At 39.7% G+C, this 18,865-nt stretch overlaps 1 protein-coding gene across 1 annotated transcript in view; it reads right to left on the bottom strand.

Annotated features, from left to right (window-relative positions):
- The window catches only part of klf5l (Kruppel-like factor 5 like), a 41,129-nt gene extending 23,272 nt beyond the window's left edge, over positions 1-17,857 (bottom strand). Inside the window, exon 1 of the mRNA XM_038303706.1 lies at positions 17,560-17,857. Within this exon, the coding sequence (XP_038159634.1) occupies positions 17,560-17,700 (141 nt within the window). The 5' untranslated portion in view covers positions 17,701-17,857. The remainder of the gene's footprint in view (positions 1-17,559) is intronic.
- Positions 17,858-18,865: the final 1,008 nt, after the last annotated feature.

The following is an 18,865-nucleotide window of genomic DNA, read 5'->3' as shown; positions in this document are numbered from 1 at the left end:
CCGCTGTGTGTCATTCAGAGTCCATCAAGCAGGCGGTGCATGGAAAGTTGAGCAAAGAGTCAGACGACACAGACACAGACAAGCTCGCATAATTGGAAATATGCACCGATTCCAAGAGCTCCTGCATGCATTCAAGACGCATGGAGAGTTCCCTCAATGGGCTTGGATGGCAGGCTAGAATAGGAAGGAGACAAACAGGAAAAAGAAAAGAAAACTTTCAGGCTAACCAAAACAAAGGCTGACGGAGTGAAAAAGCTACTGCAAAAACCAAAACACTTTGGGGTAAAAAAAAACCTGCCAGACAAATCCGATGTTTACAAAAACGACCAACGAGGAGAGAGTAAGGCGACTGGGATCAGCTTGGAAAAACACAACTGTGAGAGAGAACAATGACGGAGAACAAGTGTCGGAGTAATAAGTAGGAAAAATGTCAGATATGTGTGATACAAGAACAGCGTGCAGCTAATCTAACCGAGACGTCCACATAAACTGAAAGTGATAACAGAAACCTGTTCTTCACAATAGCTAATTGAAATTTAAACCACAAACTTCTGTTGTTAGAAAATTAATTACTTCACATTATATAGTTTTGCTGCAAATCTTTGGTGAAGTGAAGTGTAATAAGATGCTGATTTTGTTTGTTTGATCTATTTACTGCTGATATTTTTAAGGAATATCAATGAAAATCTACTAATTACCAGAAGAAAAATTATCATTTTTTTAAATTGGTTATACTATTTTTTAAATCCTGCACCATGAATATAAAGCCACACATTCATGCTAAAAAACGTTTGCATCTGCAGTCAGTTGCTTTGGAGCATAGAGCTGCGTGTTAAAGCTGAGGCAGAGAAATGTGATTACAGAGAGAAGCAGCTGGTGTCACATCAGCTTCAGAAAGGTCTGAAGGCAATTTGCAAATATGAAATCAAGTTTATCATTCTGCAGAAAGAAAAGATTTTCATTTAAGTTAGTTAGAAATCCTCCCTAGAGGCAAAAAAAAACTAAAACTCCATCTCAGATTTCAGTATATATGTTCAATTCTATTCAGTTTATTTCTATAGCTCCAATTCACATCATGTCATCTCAGGTCACTTTCCAGTTCCCCAGATCATCCAGTCAGATTGATTCAAAGTTTTCTATCTAAGGAAAACCAGCTGATTGCATCGACTCATTGACTCTTCAGCAATCCCTCACACTAAGCATGCTTGTAGCGACGGTGGAGAGGAAAAACTCAGGAAGATTTCACATGTTGGGATGTAAAATTTTTACAGATTTCTAGATGGGAACTTACAATAGCTCTCACTAAAATAATAAATTTGCATGATTTTTGGAGGCTTTGAAATTGCGGATGTATGTAGAAAATGGGACAGATGAGTAAAATGTGTGGCCTATTGGATACCACTGTGATTTGGAAAAAAAACAAACAAAACCAGCATATAAGGTTAAACACCATTATCAGGCTCAGAGGTAGAGAAGTCATCATGTGGGCTAATTTTGATGCTCCAGGAGATGGTACAGTAGTAGCAATTCAAAAAACCATATTCAACCTCCTCATGAATCCACTTAAGATGAGCAATCATCATCCAACTACTTCCAGTCTTCTTTTTTGTCTTTTTACAAGACAATAAGGACGAGCTGTAGATCCATGACTCGTATGATCAAAAAAAAAAAAAAAAAAATTCAAATTTTACACAAAAAAACACATTTTTTTGTGAGAGTTTTTTTATCCAGTGTTTCCATTTAGGAAATTGCAATCTGCGGAAGTTGATGCTTTATGGAAGCGCAGCAACTGAAACACTATGCTGAGGCTTTAAGAGAACTCTGGACGTTCCTGTTTAAAAGTTTTGATAAAGCTTCTAGTTAGAGTGGCTCAGGTTATCCTGAGCTATCTCTATAGTTCTGCTGCTATAGGCTTAGACTGCTGGAGGACATAGGGACCCCTTTTTCATCATTCTGCTTCATTCTATCTCTATTCTCCCACTCTGCAGAATCTGTTAGTTCAATCTCTAACGTTCTGCTCTCTCTGCTTTTTCTCATAGTAGCTTCATCTGGTCTGTTCCTGTTTGGCTGTGACTCCATCCTGGAGAGAAATATCAGCTGTGCTGCTGCCATCAACACCTTTGTTTCTAGATGTTGGAGCTTGGCCTGTTTTCCAGTGTAGTCCTGTTTCTCTGACTGTGACTAACTGGATGTGCTCTCTTCATCCTCTGACATGGGAGCTGGCTCGGAGCTCGTCTGCCTGGCTGTGTGTTTCCTGGACGGGGCCGCCTGTGGAGCTGGTTGACAGTTGCCTTTTGTATCTATGCTTCTTTTTCTATGTCTGCTTCTGTCTCCTTGAACCCCAGTGGGTCTCAGCAGATGGCCGCTCACACTGAGCCTGGTTCTGCTGGAGGTTTCTTCCTGTTCAAAGGGAGTTTTTCCTCTCCACTGTCGCTACAAGCATGCTTAGTGTGAGGGATTGCTGAAGAGTCAATGAGTCGATGCAATCAGCTGGTTTTCCTTAGATAGAAAACTTTGAATCAATCTGACTGGATGATCTGGTTGAACTGGAAAGTGACCTGAGATGACATGATGTGAATTGGAGCTATAGAAATAAACTGAATAGAATTCAACATAAATATCTGCAAATCTCAGTGAAGTAAGGCTCTAAAAGCTGCCAAATCACGGACTTGTTTTTTCAAATGAAGCTTTTCCTTATTTATAAAGTGCCTTGAGATGACATGGGTTAATGAAACAAACTGTATTTGTTTCATTAACCCTGAATATAGAAATCCCTTCATCCTGCAGCCTTATTACACGCTGCCTTTTGCATTTGTTTCCATCTACTTGTGAGTTCTGCTGTATTTGTCCTGCAGGACCAGTTCAGATGTCCATCATTAGTCGCAGGTGAACTCATTCTGCTGTGTGATCGGTGCAACCTGAGCGCCTGGAGGGAAGAAAGACGTCTGTATTTTCTGAGTGGAGAAAAAAAGTAGAAAACAAAAAACAGGCAGTTTGTTTCTTTGCAAAGGAGAGAGCCAAGTCCTTCCCCAAACTGGACAGACGCAGGTTTTGTGTTGTAGCTGCAGGCAGCGGTTGCCCTTGGTCTTAGACCATTAGTATGGGATAATTATAACTTTTCTTAAAGACATTAAAGTTCCAAAGATGTCCGTCTGCGACACAAGGTCATGCTGTCTGGATTATGTCCTCGTTTCCTGAAGCTACCGGAACGTGAGCCTGAATCCGGACTAGTTAGACCTCAGTTTGGAACGTCTCTATTGTTTCATGCCGTAAACAAGAAGAATATTTTGAGCAGAGTCGGTTAATAATTAGAGAAATGTACAACAGCCCAGCTATGAATCCTTCAACCTGATAACAACAGTCTCTTATCAGTTGCTTTATGGGATGTGGTGGGAGTTTCCGCACTTCCGCCCGCCATCCTTAAAGACGCTTTGGAGACAAGTTCCAAGTGCAACATCCAAAACCAGACTTAAATGTTAGGTTCTAATTTTTTTACAGATAAAACAATAATTCCAGTCATAATAATGGCTTCCACCGAAGGTTTCAGCTGAATGCAGGACATCCAGGCTGCAGAGGCGACCCTTTAACTGGGATTTAGTTGTGGAATATATTGTTGGTGGCTGCCAACGAAATTCAAAAAACCATCAAATTGAACTCAAAGTCTCTACAGACCACCAAACACAGCCCTACTAGGTGAAATCTGCATACGCCTCCTGCAAACTGCTAAATAAGTTCCTGCATCTGCACACAGCTTCTTCTTTATGGCTTTTAGGAATGCAAAAGGTTATTTGCCTTCGGATCTCCATAAAAACAGGGGAAAAAAACATATTTGCACAAAGGCCAGAGGGTTAGCTGGGAGCAGACATTCTAGCTGGGGTCATTGGAGCTAAAACTAAACCTTTGAGACATGCTGCAGGTTTATGGCCGCTGATAGGAAAGAGAAATGGGACAAAAATCTGCTTAGCTTCCAAAGAAGGCAGGTTGCTGCTGAATCTTTTTTTGTGAAGCAGTAAAAAAGAAAAGATTTTTTAGGCATCACCTCATAAGAAACAAAACAAGCTCAAACAGGGTTAAGATGGATGTGAAATTATTGTTTTATTTGTTTTTATTTCCATGCTCTGTGTTTTTCCTAAAATGATGATTTCACTTTCCACCAGGATATTTGATCATTGTTCCTCTATCGCTCATTCTTTATTCATTCATTCATTCTCACCTGCAAAACCCAGCAGGTAGATTTCATCATCTTAAGCTAATCTGACGGCAGGATCCTGAATATAGCAAGCGTAATACAATTAATATAAAAAAAAAGAACATTATAGATTGCTCTAATAAACTATTTATACCCTGAATGGTGCAACTGCTGATTACTTCATTTGTTTATTTAGATTTTTTTTCTAATTTAGTATTATATAGGCATTTAATCAGATTATTTGATGTATTTTTTTTTCAAAATGTCGGATATTTGGAACGTTAAATTGTTTTTTGTATTAACTTTTAAATTTACCATTGATTTAGATATTTTTCTTAAACTTATATCCTTTACTTTTTATGTGTTTTTAACCTAAAATCGATTTACTTTTTTAAATTAATCACTTTTGATGATTTTACTGCATCATTTACACCAATGGTATTTCTATCCTAGATAATTTTATTCCCGTTATTGCCGATTCTTTTTATGTTGTATTAATTGCAAATTCATATTCCTTTCAATACGCTTAAGTTAATTTAAATCTCTTTTTTCTGTGAATTTTTTGTTTGCTTTTTTTGACTGTTGTTCTTTTTGCAAACTGTAAAATAATCTTTATTTTCTTTATAATTTGCTCCCTGAGTTTATGTTTGACTTTGTTCTATTTGGGCAATAAAATATAAAAGTTCCTCTTTAACAATGTTAAAGAGGAACAGTTACATTTTCTGTAACCGTTTAAAAAAATTGAATATGTTCATGATCTAATATTTATATTTTTAAAAACACTGTACAGTACAATATTTATTTATTCATTTATTTTAAATCTGCCACTGAATCTGTTATTTTTAGGAACTTTTTAAGGTCCAGTTGTGTGACTGTTTTTGCTGAAATGTTTTTCTGCTGTAACATCAATTTCCCCATCGTGGGACAATAAAGGGATTTTCTATTCTATTCTATTCTATATTAATGACAATGAAAATTTAGCAACAGTTGAAACTTTTGAGCCCGACTGCAAAAAAAGTTTTTCTTATTGTTAATAGTTGTTAATTGGTGTTAATTGCCAAGAAAGCAATTAAGACTTTTTTTATTTTTTATTTTATTTTAGAACAAAGTAAAGAGATCTTAGCTGCTGCATTAAGGGCGTCTGTACGGAAGAGGATTAGGGCCAGTGAAAAAAAAAAAAAGTTAACTGTTTTTTAAATTTTATTTCAGTTTAACATGGGGAAAAAGTCAGAATTCAGACTTTTTTTCTCAGAATTCTGAGAAAAAAGTCTGAATTCTGAGAAAAAAGTCAGAATTTTGACTTTAATCTCAGAATTCTGAGGAAAAAAAGTCAGAATTCTGAGATTAAAGTCAGAATTTTGACTTTTTTCCCATACTATACTGAAATGAAATAAAAAAAAAAATCAGTTAACATTTTTTTTTTCCAGTGGCCCTAATCCTCTTCCGTACGTCTGCACAGGAAACCCATTAAGAATTAGGCTGTGCAGGCAGAAAGGGACATGGCCGGGCGGCATTATACGTTTACTGATCACAATATGAATCACAACTTCAGTCAAGAGCAGAAACAGACTGTTAAATGGGTTTGATGATGCATCGTATTAATTTTTCCCTAAAATGTGCATGTAAACGAAAATAGATTAAATATTTTACAGAGGCCTGCGGTGCGGTTCAGGTGATCACCGTTCTACCACCACCAGCAGCAGACAAGATCTCATATTGAAAAATCTATGGAAAGAGAGAAAAAAAATCTTCCTAGATGACTGAAAAATACACGTTTGCTTCAGACAAGCTTCCACTGCTGCAAGGACACCAACGAGCTGCAACTCGCTCACTGCAGAGACTCTCGCTTGTATTCAAATCAACTGCATGTGTTGTCCTGAAAGTCAAATCATTAGTCAAACCACAACCTTGTAAAACCTCAGCTAAAGAACATTTGTTGGCAGCAAGTTGCCTGGAAAAACTGGGCTGATAACGAACAAAAGGAGGCTGGGCCTGAAGTGGAAGACCAAAAGAGACTTCCGGTAAAAAACCAAGGTAATAAAAAAAAGCTCAGAGTATGCCTGGATGCATATCTTAAGTATTGATCTCCAAGAATTCGTAGGCGTGACCGGCGACATGTTCTTGATCTGAGCGCCATGAAGTTACTCTGTAACTTATCCTGTCGTCTGTCTAACAGGAAAACCACTGATTATATAATGACATAAGAATCTGAGAATGGGATTCATTCCCTTCACTTGTTTACTTTATCCTCCTATGGAAAATGGACGGTCTGAACTAAAGCTTCCAATACGGCAAGTTCAAATACGCCACGATTTGAAGTAGGTTGGTAACGTTTTTCTGCATATTTTTTTACAAGGACCTCTTTTTATATCATGAATGCAATGCAGTCTCTGTAGACGGCTAATCAGAACACTGTCCATCTCAGAATAAAGACATATAAGGTGTATTTAACCCTTTAAAGCCCGATCCAAGAATAAAACAAAACAGAAAATTAGTTTTTTTGGTTTGAAGCCCTTATTTGGCCTTTCAACAAAATATGTAACAAGAAAAAACAGAAATACGTTTTTGATATTACTATGCGATAAGTCAAGATTATTTTTTGTGTAGTTTTCTGCTGGCTGTTATCAGGTATATCTGATTGTGTACAATACACTGGAAAAAATTGAAATCTAGATAAGTTATTTTTTTCTTAAAATAAGTGCATTTGTTCTTGGATTAAGGAGGTAAAAGAGTCATTTTGCCAATGGAACGAGACAATTCACACTTAAAATAAGAAAACACAATTGCATTGTCTTATTTCAAGTGCATATTATCTAATTAGCTTATTTTAAGAATAAATATACTCATTCCAGTGTCAAACTATCTCATTTACCTACTTTAATTAGGGGTATATAATTTTTACTTATTTCTAGATTGTTTTTCCAGTGTAGGATTTTGAGTTTTTACTATTAAATTATGCAAAAAGGTGTCAGATGCAAAACATTTCAGAAACCGTATGTATCAAATACGATACATTTGGCATTAAAGGGTTAAAGGAGCCTAGTCACGTTTTTATGACTTTACCCATTTCTTCGCCAGTAGATCACTATTGTTGGAAACAAAAGCTTTCAAACTGAATTAAACTAACATTTCCAGATCGTGCTATTTACTCATTTTCCCCATTTATTAACAAATTAAAGCTTTTGCTATAGATACCCCATCCTAACGGGATCGTGTCACCAGAGGAATAATATTTCGTACACCAGGAAGTAATGGAGCCGAGGCTGTTAGAAATTCACCAGCTGACAAGTCCAACATTAAGTGTGAAAAATCATTAATAATACTGAATGCTAAGAGGGAAAAGCAATGAGTAGCACTAGGAGTAACAACATGGACACAGTTGTTCACTGAAGGGGAGCTAAAGCTTCAGAAGATGCTAAGATGATGGAAGGATGAGCGCTGCCAGCAGAGGGCAGCAGCGTAAACAAACGCTCCTCATATATGTTCTTATTTAAAGATAAGTAAGGGATTAGGCCCATTTAAAGACAACATGAAATGGACATATAAAACAATTACTTTATTTATTATAATCATCTTTTCAGGTTACATGTGCGTATGATTAATATCTTTTATATAAATATTATGGTCGATAGAAAGTACTAAATAAACTGCTGTCCACATTAAAGCTTTTTTTTTTTCCAATAAAACACAAACATAAATCAAAGCAATAGTTGGGATTTAAATTTGCATTTCTTTAAATTTTTAAAATCCAAGTTAGAATAAACAGCAAAGATCGCTGCAGACAGAGATCTGTCTTCAAAAGCATGTTTCCCATCACCTGAAAATCTATAAAATAGAAATATAGATCCAGTATTTACCTTTTGACAGCTACATAGAATTGGTCACAACTAGAAGCAATTTAAAAGTTCGTAGCTGATGCATATCTAATGTTTTTAGATTCCTGAAATAGAGGAATATAAGATATGCTTTTAATGTTATTAGAAACTCATTGAAAGAAAAAATCCTGCAAGTTTTCCAACGTAAACTGGTCATGATGTCATACTCAGATCTGAGCTCTAACTCCTCACAAAAATTACAAAAAAAAGTTGTTATAATCACATTATCATCGACCACATGGCAATAATATCTCTATATCTGTGGGGAACATTTTTCATAACTTAAGAACAAACAAATAAAGGTGATATTCTGTATTATCAATCGACTGAATGCGAATACTTGCTTGATCAAAAATGGGAGCTACAAACATAGATTAGGCTTTAACAATGATATTTATACTTCAGTTATTGTATTTGGAAAGCAAAAAAAAAAAAAAACTCTAAACAGCTCTAATGCTGGTTTGTAGATGAACAGAGTTATTCTGTATTCTGCTTTTCTCCAGAAGGAGTAAAAATGTTTACTATTTAGAAGCAAAAACTTATAGGAATTTTAAACTACTACTTGTTTTAAGTTCCTGGAGTTATTTTATGATAAAACGCTTTTTGGTCGCATCAAAATTTCTATATTTCCCCAAACTGCAGAGGAAACACTTTTTTTCTCATCAGCAGGTCATGTGATCTGCGAATGGACGTTACTGTCTTATAAAAAGACGAAGAAGAGTGGAAACGCAGCGTCTGCTAATGTGCAAAAGTATTAAATGACAAGCTAAAGAATAAGAACATAAACAAGAAACATATGCAGCCCTCTACCCTAACATCAGCCTCCACTCTGGGTCCCTGAGCCAGACCCTCAACCCCAAACTGCTATCTTAGAAGTAAGATATGCTTTAAAGAAAAAAAAAGTGTTTTTGAATTTCCCTCATTCTGGATTCATGAACAATCTGAGCAAACCTTTGCAGCAGAATATTTCTCACAGACTAAAGTTTGCTAAAAAAGAATTTTTTTGAAAATAACTGAACGCTGTGGGTTTTATTCTTTAGATTCTACATTCTTTTAACAACTTAAATTTTAAAATAACCTTAAATTATTCTCTTTTAAATTAGTCTTTTCTTTATTATCAGTATAATTAAAGAGTTTTTCTAATTGCAAGTCATTCTATAATGTTAGGTTACAGTTGTATAAGCTAATAATACTAAAGGAGTCATTTTTGCTTAAATTAGGTTAATTTTTTCTTGAATTGAGGAGATACGTGAAACACTTTGCCAATGGAACAAGACAATTTACATTTAAAATAAGAAAAAAACTATTGATTTGTCTTATTTCAAGTGAATATTATCTAATTATCTTATTTTAGGAGTAGAAATGCTCATTTCATTGGCAAATCATCTTATTTACCTACTAAAATTAAGGGTAAATACACTTATTTTAAGAAATTTTGTACTTATTTCTAGATGGTTTTTGCAGTGCAGTATAACCTGAAAGCTGTTAAAGAGATTCCTCTTTAGCTCTTATTTTATTAGAGGGTATTAAATTGCTTAAACTGAAAAATAAAATCTATATTTCTTGTTATATCCATGACAGTCTGTCAAATCTGGGTTAAACCAGCTAGATTACAGGTATCCCCCACCCCCAGATTAAATGACCACCTAAGCTCAAACTGCCCGCTGCATTGGGATGGTGTTTAACTTCCCTCTTTGTTGCTCCATGAGAGCAAAGCATAAAGTAAAATCTGACGTCTTTTAATCATAAATAGAGTTCTATTTGATTTTGCATTTCTTTACAGGCGCCTTGAAAAGTTAATGTTTAACTAGAATATTTTCAATTAAGAGCAAAAACTGAAAGTAGTTTCCTATTAACCATGAATATCTTTAAAATGCATCTGCTAGCCTGAATAAAATATCTATAAAGTTGTTAATTTTTATTTTTCAGTGCTCAGATAGTTGTGTTGCTTTATAGATGTGATCTACGGGCATCCTGAAGTAAATTTTAACATGTTTGTGTCTAACGCTGGATAGGAATTAGCCATAACTCAATATTTGCTTGGGTAATTGAGGGACGCCACACAAAGAAAGGAGTTGGGTTTCCTTTAGACTGTGCTGATGATTTCCTTTGTTTCCCTGCAAGGTGCGCTGTCATACCGAACGACAAAAAGCTGCAAGCAACCGTGGATTATCATCACTTTTATCAGAGATATCAAAAGTTTGAGGGTCAATACATCGGAATGAAATATTCAAAGAATTTAAACAACATCTAAGGAAACTATTTGTGTAAAAAGGAAAGCAAGAAGATCTGTGGCTTGATCATTTTTAGAACCGAGTCCTGGCCACTTCTGAAAGGGCTCAGAACAGGAATGCGGCTCATCGTGGCGGTGACTTTCTCATGAGGTCAGTCTGCCTCGCGCTCCCTCTCCCTCTGGCCTGAGGGAGGATTGCGGCGATGCGGGCCCTGCTCAGACAGGTTGAGCAACATACGGCTGTCACGACACCGCCAACTTAAGCGCTCTTTAAAAACATCAACACAATTACACAAAGACCTGTCTGAGAGCGGAAAAAAGAAAGTTGGAAAACAAGACAAAGGAGGGATTTAACTTCGTCTTTCTCTCCCAGTACTCTCCGTAATACCGTTTGAGTCAAATACACAAAACAGATTAAAAGGAGAAGCTTGCTTGGTCTCTTTTACTCTTACAAAAAGCAACAGACTGGATGAACCTCTTGTGAATAAAGAGCACATCAGGTAAACCTTCTCAAAGCGGCCGCAAAAATTTGCCTGAGGGTTACAATTTCACTTAACCAGACTTCTTAGTACTTGACGTAATGTTTTTTGTGTGTGCATAAAACCATGGTTTCATGGGTGACAAACAAGCAAAAACTGGCATGCATCTGTGCTGTTTTACCTTAAGAAAGAAGCGACTCTAAAACTATAAACGCCATAATTTGTTATGACCTGCTTTATAACGTCAACAACCTGTTGAACCCTTCAACCTGAAATCCTGTATTATGATGCTGCAGTCAATTATTAACAAGAGAAATAATGCATTGGCCTGCTAAAGTTCAGGCATTCAGCTGCAGATGGTTATGATTCATGGAATCCCATGAACACACCAACAGGTGGGGACTGTAAAGAGGTTTATATTTATGGCTTCCATCGAGTCCCAAGGTCAGCTGCACAGAAACAGCCCAGGAGAGCTCTGCTAAAGAGACTGAACAAGTCTCCTAAAGAGGAGACTGAACAAGATGAGTGACCTACAGACAGGGGCGCCGTATAAGACGGAGAAGTTCGTCCCAAAAGAAGACGAAAAGATTTGTTCCAATTCTATTCAGTTTATTTCTATATCTCCAATTCACATCATGTCATCTCAGGTCACTTTCCAGTTCAACAGATCATCCAGTCAGATTGATTCAAAGTTTTCTATGTGTAACCGGGTGGTCTAGTGGGTGTAAATTCCCACCCGTTTTGGGTCCTTGAACACATCACAGCTCCGTTTCTTTACCTTCACGTCTGCTTTACAGAATTGACAGGCTCATTAGCGTATATAGGCACCAGGTGTGCAAGCAAGCTATGAGAGTCGGCTTAGTTTGGTGTGCAGTAGATTCTTCTGAGCATTGGGAGCCGTGCTGCTACACAGAATTTGGATCTTGGTACTGCACTGCTGGAAAAGTTTTCATGGAAGCGTCTGCATATATCCCTGTCTGAGGCTGATGAAGGTACATTGTTTTCTTTTATTTCTGTATTTCCTGTATAATGGTCCGCAGACACTTTATTGTTTTTTTTGGTTGTTACAGATTGCTGCTGTTGCTTATTATGCTCTCACCATTGAGACCCCTTTTTTATTATGCTCTCACCATTGAGACCCCTTTTTTGTTATGCTCTTGGTAAAAGGTTTTCTCTGGAGCTAGAGTTGCAGCACGGGCACTACAGAACCAGAACGACCATTTATTTCTTTTATTAATAAGCTGATTGGGCGCAGCTCTATAGGACGCAACGTGAGATTCGTGTTCTTCTAAATTAATATAATCTTGTTTGATCTTGTGTGCTACTAACGTGGTTTGCAGTGTTTTCTAGAGTCTCAGATTGCTTCTTCTGTCACGGGTTCTTGTGCCTTATTGGATTTTAAAATAGAATAATAAAGTTGTCTTCCAATTGTAAAATAATCCATAAATAAAATATATAATTTGTATACTAAATCTGTTTCCTCATTTCAAGCCAGACTTACCTAGGTACATTTAATTGGGAGACCCTAGGCTACTTGATACTTTTAGTGGTCTACTAGTTGGTTTAGGGCCACGTCCTCGGTCACAATCCGGGTAATTCCCCCGTGTTACAATTTTCTGGCGTTGCTGGTAGGATCTGGCAGTTGGAACAGATAGTGTTTGTGTGTATAGATCCTTTTTTTTTTCCTCTTCTTTCTTCTCTTGATTTTAATTGTGCTGGTTCTGTGGTGCTCTAGTAGAGATCCTTATAGATTTTTTTTTTTGGGTGAGAGCATAATAGTGCAACAGTAAGCACATCGTGGGACCTAGCTGGATAGACGAAGCTGTGACCAAGGATCATCATTTCCTGGTGCGATGGATGAGGAACTTCAAGAACTCCGTGTTCGAGTCCAGCAGTTGGAGGCCGAAAGGAGCCGTCTGCAGCAGGAGAGGGATTCTGCATTAGCAAGTTCAAATCGACAGGATGATGTACAAGCTGGCCCAAGTACAAGTGGCACTCCGACGAACAGGGGGGCTGATCGCATAATCTACCTACCAAGAGAGAGAAAATGTCCAATCTTCAGAGGAACTCATGGTGTTGGGGTGGAGGACTGGATAGAAGAGGTTCGCACCAGTATGCGAGTCCGCCATGTTGGACCCACAGATCAGGCTGCTTTCATTTTTGACCATCTTGAAGGGGAAGCTCGAGATGAGATCAAATATAGGTCATCATCTGAACGTGAGGATCCAGAAACTGTTTTCACCATTTTAAAGGAACTGTATGGTTGCCAACAGTCGTATGTCTCATTACAGGAGGACTTCTTTTCACGGAGACAGTTAGATGGTGAATCTTTGCAGGAATTCTCTCATTCATTGTTTTGCTTAATGGACAAAGTTAAATCTAGTGCTCCCCATGCTGTGTTAAATGCAGACATTTTACTTCGTGATCAATTTATTCAGAATGTTAGTAGTTCTGACCTGCGTAGAGAGCTAAAACGTTATGCTCGTGATAATCCAAGGTGTACATTACTTGAGGTTAGAGCGGAGGCCATTATGTGGGAGCGTGAGGGTGGGGTGGAAAATAAAAGTAGGGTGGTCCCCTCCTTTTGTGCTGTACAGAGTGCCAGTGTGCCCCCTTCCTTAACTGACCCTCCTTCCAGTTGTGTTGCTTCTCAACTTGCTACTCTTAATTCAATTGTGCAAAAACAGCAGGAACAGTTGGATCAGATTACTCAATGTCTTGCAGCTATGCAGCAGGTTTCGGTGGCTAGGCCTCTCAGTCCTAGTAGTGTGATATGTCACAAATGTCAGCAGCCAGGCCACATTGCTCGGTATTGTACAGTTCGTGGCCGTTTTAAGCCCCCGTGTGCCAGTGGTACCCCTCAGGTCCAAGCCACCACTAGTTCTCAGTTGCAGGGAAACTAACTCCCCCTAGTGTTAGGAGCCAGACATTAGGAGGGGGTGGTCCAGGCTCAGAGGGTCCTCAAATGGATGAGGTGGCTGAGTGTTTAATTGCACCTTGCCCTGAAGTTACTGTGAAACTATCTGGAGTTCCAGTACAATGTATTCTTGACACTGGGTCTATGGTTTCTACCATTTCAGAGAGTTTCTTTAAAAAGCATTTTCCAGATAAGCTAAAGGCATGCCATTGGTTGGAGTTGAGAGCAGCAAATGGGTTGAGTATCCCTTACTTGGGCTATCTTGAGCCTGATATTGAGGTGTGTGGGGTAGTTATCCCCAGAAGAGGGATCCTTGTTGTTAGGGACCCTCCATGCCAAGCAAAGTTACCCCAGGTACCAGGCATAATTGGGATGAATATAATAAAAGCCCATTATCTTCAGCTATTTGACCAGCATGGCCCTGATTTGTTTAAACTCCCTTCTGTTTTGGGGGCCCCTACTTCCTGGCTTCCTGCCTTTCAGCTATGTCAACAGGCTGAGAGTCAAAAAGACCAAATTCAAACCAGTGTTGCAAAGCTTCGGGGTAGAAGACCTGTTGTGGTCCCTGCAGGCACTACTAAATTTGTACCTGCCACTTGTTCAGCCATGTTGACGCAGGCTGGGGGCGCATTAATTGAGCCGTTAGATAGGTTTGGCTTACCTGAGGGTTTGTTGGTGTCTCCTTCCCTTCTACAGGTTTTTAGGGGCACTGTTTATGTCCCTGTGGTGAATGTAGGGGTATGTACCGTTTCACTAAAACCCCGTTGTGCTTTGGGTGTCGTGTCCCCTGTAGAAGTGGTCAGCTTACCGTCAGAATTGCAGGAAGTCCCTTGTGTACAGGAGCAAGTTGTGGCTGCAGTCAGATCTCATACTGCTCAGACTGGGTCGGTTGGAGAAAAGATAACGTCACTTAATCTCTCTATGCTGGATAGGGAAGAGCAGCATAAAGTGAGAGCGTTATTGCTAAAATACGAGTCTGTGTTCTCTGCTTTTGATGGCGACCTTGGGGTTACCAACTTGATCGAGCATACCATCCCACTGTTAGACACTGTTCCTGTACGGCAGCGGTATCGGCGTATCCCTCCATCTGAGTACGAAGCAGTTAAGTCACATATTAACCAGCTGCTGGCAACCCAGGTCATTCGTGAAAGCAGTAGCCCTTATGCCTCGCCAATTGTCCTGGTTCGAAAGAAGGACGGCAGTCTTCGCCTTTGTGTGGACTACAGACAGCTCAATAAAAAGACCAGAAAGGATGCTTTCCCATTGCCTCGAATAGAAGAAACATTGGACTCTCTATCGGGTGCTCGTTGGTTCACAACCATGGACCTTGCTTGTGGTTATAACCAGGTTCCAGTTGCAGAAAATGATCGCCCAAAAACTGCCTTCTGCACGCCGTTTGGCCTCTTTGAATTCAATCGAATGCCATTCGGGTTGTGCAATGCACCAGGAACTTTTCAACGTTTGATGGAGCGGATGTTTGGGGCTCAGCATGGTCAGTCACTCTTGTTATACCTGGATGATATTGTTGTGTTCTCTTCCAGTGTTGATCAACACCTGGCACGGCTCGAGGTGGTGTTAAGTCGTCTAAAACAAGAAGGACTGAAGGTCAAGTTGGAGAAATGTGACTTCTTCAAAAAGCAGGTTCAGTACCTGGGACATTGCATCTCTGAGGACGGTGTGGCCACAGATCCAGGCAAGATCGCAGCAGTGTCAAACTGGCCTCACCCTACCAATGTCTCAGAGCTCCGGTCCTTCCTTGGGTTTGCCAATTATTACCGGAGGTTTGTTGAAGGATTCTCTCAATTGGCTGGCCCCCTTCATCGCCTTGTTTCCAGACATCCTGCCTCGAAGACGCGTCGAGGACAAGGGAAACTATTGGAAGGAGCGTGGTCAGAAGACTGTGAAAGGAGCTTCCAGGAACTAAAGGCCAAGCTTGTAAGTGCTCCCACTCTTGCTTTTGCTGATTTCTCATTGCCCTTCATTTTAGAGGTAGACGCCAGCCACAGTGGGTTGGGAGCCGTGCTGTCGCAGGAGCAGAGTGGACGGGTACGACCAATTGCATATGCCAGCCGCAGCTTGCATGCTGCTGAGAAAAGTTACAGCTCCATGAAACTTGAGATGTTGGCCATGAAGTGGGCCATGACTGAAAAGTTCAAAGAGTACCTGTAGGGCCACGTCCTCGGTCACAATCCGGGTAATTCCCCCGTGTTACATATGTAAGGAAAACCAGCTGATTGCATCGACTCATTGACTCTTCAGCAATCCCTCACACTAAGCATGCTTGTAGCGACAGTAGAGAGGAAAAACTCCCTTTGAACAGGAAGAAACCTCCAGCAGAACCAGGCTCAGTGTGAGCGGCCATCTGCTGAGGCCCACTGGGGTTCAAGGAGACAGAAGCAGACAGAAAGAGAAGCATAGATACAAAAGGCGGCCCCAATAGATATTCCCATTGATCTTTCAAATATCAAAAGAAAAATCCGGTATTTAGATAAATAATTTTTGTTCCCCCCTCATTTTTCAACAGTAAACAGTGAAACAAAGCATGAATAAATTGACGTCCGAGTTTTTTTTATCCACCAGTTTATGCAATTTAATTTAATTTTTCCTGTTCTGATAATTTTCAATTGTAGAAATTTTACAATGAAAATTACACTTAAAATGTAAATGATGCTCTTCAGTGCATCTTTATAGCAGTTTTAAAGCTTGCATATGTTTTTAGCAATGTCTTTGATGGGGCCCCCAGTGGAGCCCCTGCCTACAGACAGTAACTCTGTCTATACCTGTGTTGGATTGAACAGAAACTAGGACACAAATGGCCGCTCTCCATTCTAACTAGTAGTGCTCTCTGTTTACAGAAAGATCCAGGTCGCTCTTTCAATGATATTTAAGACCTAAATGTGTTGCGTGCACATAAACATTTCATGTAAAATCGAGGACAGCACACCCTTCCAGCAGTTTAAAATGCACCAAGGAGTTCACCTCTTCTAGGTGCTAAAGCCAACCTGCACCGCTGCCAACATGGCACCAGTTGTATTGAGCCTTAGGTGTCTGGATTCGCAAACTGTTTACCAAATACCGGGCAGGTGACCAAGCTCAGCAGCACAACAAAGGGGTTCGGTTTCAGTTTGCGCCATGTTGCCTTTGTAAAGCCATGTAACTTTAATGCAGCTGCGTGTTTCTGCTGTCACCAGGTGTCCGTGTTTACGGCCAAGGCCAAGATGACCTCTGACTCTCACTGCCATGGATTGTGGACAATAAGCCGTGAGATATTTCCTGAAATGTTGAGTTCCACTAGAAGAATTAGATGACTTTATAAGAGGGGAATCATTGAGTTACAGCAATAGCAGCAGATATTGTTCCCTGGATGAGCTTAAAGCTCAGGGATGACGGCAAAACAACCAAGATTTATGTCGACATTCAGTTTTTGTGCCACAAATTCATCATTAAACAAATAAAGAAAACACTTCCTTAAATAGGGGCTTAAATGGAATGAATTAAATGGCTTTTTAACTGCATGTAACCCTAAATACTTTTTGTAATAAATGCAATTATTACAAAGCCTGTTTTGCACAAATCAACATAATGCAAATAAAATCTTCCAGCCACCTGTCCCCCCTTTAGAGAGCCACTTTCATAGAATGTGTGACTACCTTCCACTGGCTGGCAGATCTATTAGTGGCTTTCTACTCTGGCAGGTGTCTGTTTAGAGCTGATTTTACAGGAGAGCAAATAAACAAAGGTCATTCAGCAGGTATCAAAGCTTATATTACACCTGATGCAGAACCTGCAACATAGATTGTTTACAGAAAGTGAGAAAATGACTAGAGGGGAATAAAAAGCCAGACGTGTAAAGTCTGGAGTCTCACCGGCGGCTTGACGTCCTCAAAGACGGGCGTGTCCTCAGCACCGTCCGCTCCAGACATCCTGACGGGCTTCAGCTGTGTGAAAACCGCCCTTTCCTCTGACATATGAGGCGGATTCATAGCCAGTCCTACTCCCGCTGCCATAAAAACTGTTTCTGATCAACAAACTGTTTCTGTCTGATGCGCTGCGGCCTTTCTGACTGCTGGGGAAGAACAGCGCTGAGGGAGGCTGGAGGTAAGGGCTGTAATCCACTGTCCTCCTGATAGCTGTGAGCTCTCAGGTAGAACTCACCTGAGCTCAAGTATAGAGCTGCAGGATGTGACTGACACAGGGTTCAGCCAATCAGAGAAGGGCTGGCCTCGCGGAAGAAGGTGGGACTCACCTGGAGAGAGAGAGAGAGAGAGAGAGAGAGAGAGAGAGAGAGAGAGAGAGAGAGCGAGACGCAGGGGCGGATTTAGGACATTTGGAGCTCCAGGCAAAGACAGGCAGGGGCCCCTCTGAACTGAGAAAACGACACATAAAGCAGCCCCAGTCTCCAGATAGAGAAATGTTAATAGAATAGACATCCATTATCTGTTCTAGGTTGTGTCCCTCTCTTCTTGTCCCTTTTCTTCTTGTTTTCCTCTCTATGTTTTGTACTCAGCTGACTTTTCATGCTGTCTCTAAAGGAATGAAAGATTTTTTCCAAGCACTAAGCTCACTTAGCTGATTGCTCCTTCCTGTGTTTCCAAAAAGGCCAAAGTAAATAACCCAGTCCTTCTTTTCACTGTAGACAAGCCATGATCTGCTTATCTGTTCTCCATTTTTCATTTGGATGAAATAATAGCTGCATGAATCATGACAGCAGACAAGATAGAGGAGAGCAGGAGGCGGGGTTACCAATCTACTCGCTCTGGAGAGCAGAGTTCGCTGCTTTTAGATGTTGTCTCCAAAGTCTCCAGTAGCAGAAAAAAGTCTCTAGATTTGGCGCTAGGAGCTTTTTAGAAATCAAAGTGCTAGAGGGGTCTGAAAAGTGGCTAAATATAGCGACTAAAGCGCTAAGTTGGCAACACTGCTCTTTGCATGGTTTGTTTCCAAATGGTTTGCTGCTGTCTGTTTGGACCTTTCTGAACATGTGCAGCAAATGGACTGATCCAATATGGTGGGTCCCTAAACTAATTTTACATCTCCTAAATAAAAGAGTGTGAAAATTAATTGGATGATGGCGCATTTCTTTCCTAAATTGCGAAAATATATGCCTAGAGGCAAACCATGACTTTATGGTTGGACTGCAGCTAAAGGCAGTATAGATTTTTTTATTTGCTCTAA

The sequence above is a fragment of the Cyprinodon tularosa genome, unplaced genomic scaffold (assembly GCF_016077235.1).
Source record: "Cyprinodon tularosa strain WSP-4 unplaced genomic scaffold, ASM1607723v1 ctg518, whole genome shotgun sequence".
In the NCBI taxonomy this organism is placed as follows: Eukaryota; Metazoa; Chordata; class Actinopteri; order Cyprinodontiformes; family Cyprinodontidae; genus Cyprinodon; species Cyprinodon tularosa.
This window is presented reverse-complemented; position numbering and strand designations above follow the sequence as displayed.